The 9,169-nt window shown below is 38.8% G+C and overlaps 1 protein-coding gene across 1 annotated transcript in view; it reads right to left on the reverse strand.

Moving 5' to 3' along the window:
• Positions 1-9,169, reverse strand: part of BPIFB3 (BPI fold containing family B member 3) — a 30,732-nt gene extending 21,563 nt beyond the window's left edge. Inside the window, exons 1-4 of the mRNA XM_003758941.3 lie at positions 9,052-9,169; positions 5,208-5,364; positions 3,834-3,938; positions 2,928-3,068 (exon numbers count right to left, since the gene is read on the reverse strand). Of these exons, the coding sequence (XP_003758989.1) occupies positions 2,928-3,068; positions 3,834-3,938; positions 5,208-5,364; positions 9,052-9,166 (518 nt within the window). The 5' untranslated portion in view covers positions 9,167-9,169. The remainder of the gene's footprint in view (positions 1-2,927; positions 3,069-3,833; positions 3,939-5,207; positions 5,365-9,051) is intronic.

The following is a 9,169-nucleotide window of genomic DNA, read 5'->3' on the forward strand; positions in this document are numbered from 1 at the left end:
TGTGTATAGTTCAGCAATATCAGAAATATTTAACAACCAGCTTTTTAAAAAAGAAAATATAGATACCCTTTTAAATTTAATCTACATTATTAATGTGAAGAAGCTCATCTTTTAAACCCTAGGCAATCAACAAAATAATCAATCAAGCCCTGATGTGTAGTTTGCCAATTTCTGAGGTGTAAATTCTCATGCTGAAAATTTAACAATCCGCTCTCTTAAGCCAGTTTGGGCTGGTTCCAGCATATCTCTGATCTAGTCCAACTCCCTCATTTTATAAATGAGGAAACTGAAATCTAGAGAGGGAAAGTGACTTTCCCAAATTTACAAAGTCAGTAGCAGAACAAGAATCTAAGTCTGCTCATTCTCACCAGACAACTGTATGTATTTTCACCCAGGAAGATACAATTTTAAAAATTAAAAACAACCAGAGCCGTACTGCTAATAAGATGTGGCTCCAGCCAGGGAAGGCAGCTTTCTCGAAAACCTTCCTTCTGAGTCCACTAGGGGGCATTGTCTGACTTAGTGACCAAGTCAATGGTTCGGTCCTCTGGCAAAGATGAGGAATCCAAGTAATATTTTGCAACTTCTGCCCAATTGGCTTTTAGTTTTTATTGTCACACTTCCAGAACACAGCAAAAAGAAAGGCAGACTTGTCGTCAGAAGTTCTGGGTTCAAATCCTAGCACTGCCATCTACTACCATCTATGATTCATTCTATAAGTACTTTGAATTTGGTAGTCTTCCCTCTTCCTTTCTCTACATTCATATTGAAGAATGACTAAAGTTTGAGGCCATTTCCAGGCTCATTCTATACAGGGGGAAACTGAGACCCATAGAGATGAAATTACAACTAACTGGGGAGAAAATGGCAGAGCTCCGATGGGACTCCAGAGTGTTTTATTCCACTAGTTCTAGTGTTCTTGAACTATGCAAACCCACATGTCTCACAAGACTCAAAAACCATGGGAAAATCAGCCAAAGCCATCCCCAGAGCAAGTTCTTCCCTATCATCCTCTCTACCCCAGAAGGCACATTTACCAGTAGACATAATAGGGAGCTGCTTATGAGATAGAATTCCAGGCACTTAAGAATACGTGGAAAGCTCCTCTTTGCCCCTACGTGATTTCCTCCCCAATCTGATTGCTAAGACTTCATATCTATTAGATTGTTAACTTCTTGAAGGAAGAGATTGTCTTTTGCCTCTTTTTGTATCCCCAGCATTTAGCACAGTATCTGGGTCTACATAAATGATTAATAAATGTTTGTTGATTGCTTGAACTCATTACAAAGACAGAAATAGAGAGCAGAGCCCTTCACATAGAGTAGCAGTTGGCCAAAAATGGAACTAGTGCAAAAATGCAGTCTCCCTGTTAAAATAAACATTATGAGTGGAAGAGACTCCCTCTAAACTGAGTGGTCTTGGAACAGTGACATTGGGGAGGGGACATCACAAAGGGAAGAAGGACTAAATCCAACTTAGAATGCCAGAGCCAGCAGACACCTGGCATGTCATCAGGTCCCAGTCCCTTCTCTTACACATAGGGAAACAGGCCCAGGAGGGACAAAGGATTGTCCAGGGTCACAGAATTGAACCCATGTTGAATCCCAAACTAGGACTCTTCCCCATTCTATCTGGCTGGTAGTAACACCAACAATGCCATTCCCCTCTTTGTCCCTACACACACATGTAAACACTCCTCCCCAAATGGAATACATGAAATTCTACTGTTAGAGCACTTCATCTTAGTCTGCTTTGAGGATTTTCAAAAGCTCTCCATGAAGAACCATGGCAGCTAGATGGAGCAGTAGAAGTATTAGATTTAGAATCAGGAAGATTCATCTTCCTGAGTTCAAATCTAGCCTCAGACACTTACTAGCTGTATGGCTGGTCTCAACCCTTTTGCCTCACTTTCCTCATCTGTAAAATAAGCTGGAGAAGGAAATGACAAATCACTTTGCCAAGCAAAACTCCAAATGGGGTCACAGAATCAGACATAACTGAAATGAACAATTATGAAGAGCCAAGCCTTCTAAAGGATCACAGCTTTGACACAAGCATATGGGTTCCTCCTATGTCTAACCAGGAATCAGCTGGTCTGAATTGGTAAGTTTGTCCTGAGTCTAGTCTTCCTTTTTCTGAGCACTTTCCTGCTCCTAGGGTACCCTCTCTATCTTTCAGGTTCTATGATTTCAGTTATGAAGTACAGTCCAGATGTGAACTGACATGATCAACCTCTGTGCAAAGCTGGATGTTAATATAATAATAATATTAATAATAATAATAATAATGGCTATGTTTATGTATATACAATACTGTAAGATTTACAAATCGCTTTACATAGGTTATCTTATTTGAGCCTCATAACAACACAGTGAAGCAGGAGTTATTATTATCCTAATTTTACAGTTGAGAAAACTGAAGCTAAGAGTTTAAGTGATCTAATTGCCCAGTATCACACAGTTCCTAAGTACTTGCAGGATTCAACGCTTAAAAGTTTGCAAAGTGTTTTATAAATAGTATTTCATTTGATTTTCACAATAACCCTTGGAAGTAGGTACAATTATTATCTTCATTGTACATATGAGGAAACTGAGACAGATTTTTTTTGGTGACTTTCCCAGGGTCACATAGCTAAGATGTTTAAGACTGGATTTGAACTCAGGTCTTTCTGACTCCAAACTTAGCTCACTATTCACTTACACTGAGGCACTTAAAATTTGATTTGATAGGAATTGCCTGAATACATCATGTTATATTTCATAAATGGAAGGTGAAATTATGAGACCATCAGACCAAGAGAGGTCCAAATCCCAAGTCCCAAGAAGAAGTGATCAGAGATAGAGGATTCTCTTGGGTTCTAGGGTGCCTCAAGCCAATGGCTAATTCCAGTACCCACTAGTACCTACCCAGTATCCACCAGTACCTACCCAGATAGGAGGCTGATGTGACCCAAAAGGGTACTACAACTCTTCACGATCAGGATTGGTGTGCCCTTGGGACTTACCCCCAAGGCCACTCTGGATGACATATTAACTTCAGCTGCCACTTGCAACAGGCTCCCCAGGGGACTAGAAGAAAATTCAGAGTAGAACTGTTAAAGGCCCCCTTCCAAAAATGGGCTGAGAGACCAGCACCATGCCAGTAAAGGGATGGATATATGCCCAAGTGGTTACAACCAAATTTTTATATGTTATAGGTCTAAGTAAATCTATCTAAAGATCATAGACAATGGACCACCAAGACTGGAATAAACCTTAGAGTACAGAACACAATATTAGAGCTGGGTTAGAACAGATAATGTCAAGACTTAAAATGTAACAGCTGCAAGGAGTATAGAACATAGACTGTCAGAGTTAGGAAACCTTAGAATATAAAATTCAGAGCTGGGAAGGATTTTAGAACATGGAATGTCAGAGCTGGGAAGAACTTTAAAACAGAATATTTTTAAAAGACTCAAGAAACTACCTAAATAATTTGGTTGAGATTATACCATAAGTCAGTGGCAAAGCCCATATAAGTATCCCAGTCTCCCATCTTCAAGTTTGGAACCCCTTCCATGATACTGTCATATTTGTATATGTGAGCTATTTACCTCTTAGTATCTCTCTATTCTCTGAGATCAATTATTTCCTTTACTTATCCTTCATCCATTCACTGAATCCCCATCTTCTTAATAAACTTCCCTTCCTTTCAATGAGCCCCTGATACCCCCTGAGTCTGAGCCCATCCACCCATCTAACACCCAACCTGAAGCACAAAACTCAGTCCTACTAAGAAAGAACGGGATGACCACGAGCCTATTGAAATAGGTCCTTCCTGGGAATTCCATTTACCCTGATCCATGGATGCCAACTTTAGTCAACAGGTTTAACTGTACCCCAAATCCTGGCAATAGCTTCACAGCTACCTTGGGGAGTGTGATCTCTTCGATCTTCAATCTGCCAGTTAAGAAGGAAAACAAGTTAGAGAAGTTGAAGTCATAGAGCAAACATCCATCCTTTGGAAGGGAGGAGGGGGCACCACAAGTGAGACTTTCTCTAGAATGGACCTGCAATGGAAGGGGAAGTCCTTCATATACCTGAAAGCAGGGGGTGGAGGCCTTAATACTTTGGTATTTAGAGTTAAAAGAGGCCTTCAACACCATCTAGGCTAACACACTCAAGAGATTAAGTGATTTGTCCATGACCACCCAGAAAATTAGTGATTTAGTTGGAACTAGTACTCAGGTTTATTTATTACATGCTACCTTTCTGTCAGAAGTATTTACACTTAAAAAAAAAATTTGTCTTTGCTGTTGTTCTTATTCATTCCTATGAGTTTGTATATATAGGAAACCTCTACCCTGAGGAAACCCCCTCTGTCCCTGTAAATCTGCACCTCCTTTTTACCTTCTTATGACATGATCCCAGTCTGGAATTTTCCATGTCACATTAAATCAGGTCATATTGTAAAAAAATATGATATCAGAGAGGCTATCTAAAAACTGTCAGTTAAATGGTATTGGAGGTAGAAGGGTCTTAGACCAAAGAACACAGTGTGAGGAATAGAAAGGCTCTTAGCTGCCAAGAATATTAGAATATAGAATGTTAAACCTGGAAGGGACCTTTGAATCTAGAATGTTAGAGATAAAATGGGGCTTAGAATAGAATTTAGAGCTGGAAGGGAGTTTAGAAAATAGAATATTAATGCTAGAAGGGATTCTGGAACATATGATGTAAGGGCTGGAAAGAGCCATAGGCTATATAGAATTTTAGAGCTAAAAGGGATCTTAGAATCTAGAATGTTAACAAGAGAGGGAACTCAAAACACAGAATTCAGAACTAGAAGGGAGCTTAGAACATAGCATGTTAGAGCTGGAAGAGACTTTAGAATACAGAATGTTAGAATCAGAATGGTTGTTAGAACAGTGTGAAATGGTAGCACTGGAAAAGATCTTCACAAAATTACAGAATCCTCATTCCCCAATAGATGAATGATCAAAGATATGAACTGGCAGTTTTCAAAAGGAAAAAAGCAAACTAGCAGAGAGGTGCCTGGGGCACCTAGGGGCCAGTTTGTGTCTTAGGTCAAACTTGCTGCCTTAATTTTTTTTTTAACCTACCTAGTGAACCTGGTTGCCAAGCCCCAAAAGCTCTCAGAGAAGTCCTTGGGGAAAAGCTATCCCCACTCTCAATAAAAAGAAACATATTGAATTGAAAGTGACTCACCCAGAGACCTCTTTCACAACTCCAAATAAACCACCGTAACTGAGCAGGCCCCCTCCTCCAAGCAGCCCTCCAGACCCAAGTAGACCTTGATTCAAGGATGTGACAGTTCCCAGCACATTCTGTAGGATGGGACCACCCACTAGGGAATTCTGGATGGCTGGAATGAGTGACAGAAAGTTAGGCCCTTATGTGCCCCTCCAGGCTGAATAAATGCACCATATCCATCTCCTAAGAGACAGCCAACCTCATTAGTTTTGTAGGAGTTCAAGCCAAAACAGATCCTAGAGATCAGCTAGTGTAACTCTCTCATTTTACAAAGAAGAACCAAGGTCCAGAGAGTTTAATGAACTACTGAAGATCACACAACTAGGACATAGCAGAATAGAATTCAAACTCAGATCTTCTTCCAAATCCAATATTATTTTCAGCATACCACACTACCCACTTCAGGTCACTGGGCCTAAGCAAAAGTCACTTGGTGTCCAAGTCAGTCAGATTTGTTATTTGAAATAATGTGAAGTAATAAAAAAGAAAGTCCAAATTAAATCAGTATTTAATCCAAATGGACCCATCAGTTCCAGTCAGATCCCAGTTTTCTTCATTCCTCTCACAAGACATCCATATTCAGTTTCTCAGTGTCTGTGAGCCCTGAGCAAAAACTTTTTCCCAGTCCAGGAGAGTCTGTTGAATTTAAAGCAGGGGAGGAAACCAGGAAGTGGATCCAGCTAAATTCTCTTTCATTCAATCAGGAAGTGGTCAGAATTTCACAAAGAAGGTTCATCTCTCCAGACTCACTGTCTGAGGGAGCTCACATAGGTCTTCCTGAATCCAGCCTCCCCTTTCCTATCCACCAGATATATGTTGCCATGTTGATATGTTTCCTAACAAAGTGCTCTGATCATTTAGTACAAACCACCCCCTCAAAATCCTTCAGTGGCTCCCAATTGCCTTAAGAAGGGTAAAGGTAAACTCCTTAGCCTGAAATGCAAAGTCCTCCACAATCTGGTTCCAACCTGCCTCTCAAAAATTACTTTGTATTCCTCCCCTTAATGCTCTTCATGCCCTTCATGCCCTCTTCATTACAGCCATTGTACAGTAGTGATCCCCAAGGCTTCTTGATCTTTTAATATCATTGCTCTTTTAGGAATAGTCAAACATACAAAGACCTGGCTAGAATTAAGGCTGGGACCATGGTTGAAATCAGGGGAAAACTTTAGGAAAGAAACTCTAGAATTGTATACAATTACCACATTTATGTGAGGGACATCTAGGACATGGCCTTGAACCTATCAGGCTGGCACAGGTCAGCAAGGGATTCATCAGTGACTCAGAAATTGAAGTCTTCTTTTCTCTTAAGACTTCTGTATTTACTCTTCTAATACAAATACCTTTCCCTACTTCATATTTATTTCTACATCCTTCTGGCTCACTTTTTCCACACTATTTTTGAGAAGCCTTACATGGGTTCAAATGAGGGCTTTAAGTCTGGGGAACTGCTGAAAAGAACAGACAGATAAATAGAGACGAGTAGAAAATTACCCTCTGAAGAGAGTTACCCTACAATGAAACCACCTCCCACCTAGATTTTTCCATAGTTTATGTGATCTAGTTGTACAGTAAATAAATAAGGATTTAGAGAACCTAAATAGCTTAGATTCAAAAGAACCTTAAAGGAAAAATAGAACATAAAATGTTAGAGCTAGAAGAAATGCAACAACAAAGAATATATAGACTGTTAGAATTAGAATACACCTTCACACAATTACAGAATCCCATCTCTTAATAGATAAGGGGTCAAAGATAAAAACAGGCAGTTTTCCAAAAAGATGCATTGTACCACAAAATAAAACCACTCAGATTTTGCCTCATACAAGATCAGCAAAGATGATGCAAGTTGGAATTTTTTAAATGTTGGAAGTACTATGGGAAGAGAGGTGCTCCCTGTTGTAGGAGCTGTGAATTGGTCCAGCCATTCTACAAACATTTTTTGGAATTATTCAAAGAAATCCATTACATTGTATATGCCCTCTGATTCAACAATACCATTAAGAGGTATCTACTGAAAAAAGGTCAAAGATATAGGGGAAAGTTCCATATGAAAAAAAAAATTATAGCAACATTTTTGTGGTAGTAAAAAACTAAAAATTAAGTGGGTGTGTATCATCTGAGAAATGACTGAACAAACTGGTTTATGAATATAATGGAATATTACACTATATTGTCACCCTATAAGAAATTTATGTGAATTATTCAAAGAAATTTGAGGAGATGGTACAGAATGATGTAAAAAGATGTAAAGCAACAATCTTGATTTAGGCAGACTGATAGAGAAACAAACCTCCCTCATTTTGGTCTATTTAAATATATATCTGTTATAAGATATCCTCTTATTGAAAGGGCTGGCTTGGGGAAATGAGAAGTTTTTAAAGCAATAGTGAAACTTTTAAGGATTGTGAAATTACTGAGTTGAAAAGAATCTCTGTAGTCACTCAAGTCTAATCTTGACTGAATGAGAAATCTTCTTTTCAAAAATCTCTGACAATAATCATCCAGCGTCCTCTTTGACGAAGAATCCACCCTTCCTTGAAAAGTTAGTTCCATTGCACTTTTGGATAGTTCTGATTGTTGTGAAAAGTGTTTGGTCTTTGTGCCTTTGTGACCTCATTTGGTAAAAAATACTGGAGTAGTTTATATTTCCTTTTCCAGTGAAGGAAAATTGTGGTTAAATGCTTGCCCAAAATCACATAGCTGGTGAGTGTCTGAGGAAGGATTTGAACTCAGTTCTTCCTGACTCCAGGACCAATACTCAATTGACTGAGATACCTGGTTGCCTCCTTTCTTCCATCACTTCCCTTAAATTTCTATCAAGTGCTTCCAGTTCTGTCCTCTAGGGTCAATCAGAGAAAACCTAGTCTCTTTGCCTCATGACAACCCTTCATCTACTTGAAGGCAACCATCAGGTCAATCCCAGTCCTCTCTTCTCCAAACTAAACATGCTAAATTCTTTCAGCCAATAATTTTATAACATATCTTTATAGATATATCTTTTATATCTCTAGCATGTTTACCATTCTGGCCAATAGATGTACTCCAGTTTCTCGATGCCCTTTTTATTAAAGATGGCAAAACCTTTTTTTTTAATTTTTTAAAATATTTTTATATTAAATACAAAATGTGAAAAGAAAAATTGTTACATATACAGCAGGCCATAAGAGTGAATTCCAATGTAAAACAATAAATTTCCATTTGAAGAAAACCTATATAATAAACATTACATATTACATCAAAGCACTCAATGCCTTTCTTCAAATATGTAAGCTGTACCAGTCCAGGTGGAGTCTGACTAGGGCAGAGAACTACAGGGTTTCCATTGCCCTTATTTTCCAATTTCTTGGTTTAAAAAAAAAAACATCCCACATCAAGGCAGAAGCAGAACCAGAAATGAAAACCAGGTCTTCCGACTCTTGGTCCCATGCTTCAGATACAGATTGAGCTAAACACCTTCTGAGCTCCTTTTAAAGAGCTATTTTATTCTATTTATTTTCTTCTTCAAGATTTCTTTTGATACTCATTTAAAAAGGTCATTTCATGGCGTGGAAACACCAGAAGGAGAGCTGAGAGCCCTAGGTTCCAGTAATCACTCTGCTCCTCAATAGCTATGTAATCTTGGACAAGAAACTTTTCCTCTCTGAGTCTTAGTTTTCTGCTTTGTAAATGAATATAATGATATCAATGTTAATTACCTCAAAGTATTATTGTGAGAAAAACTCTCTGTAATCTACAAAGGGCTCTTTGCAATACCCGGATACCTAGTATGAATGTGAGGTTCATGAGCAAAACTCACCTGATGCCAGTTCATCTTTATCAATCCGTGCAACTGTTCCAATTGTTTCTAGCAGCCCTTGCGATGGAGTCAACAACCCAAAGAAAAGGACCATAGAGAGGATGGAGAACATCATCAA

This window comes from Sarcophilus harrisii, chromosome 2 (genome assembly GCF_902635505.1).
Source record: "Sarcophilus harrisii chromosome 2, mSarHar1.11, whole genome shotgun sequence".
Taxonomy (NCBI): Eukaryota; Metazoa; Chordata; class Mammalia; order Dasyuromorphia; family Dasyuridae; genus Sarcophilus; species Sarcophilus harrisii.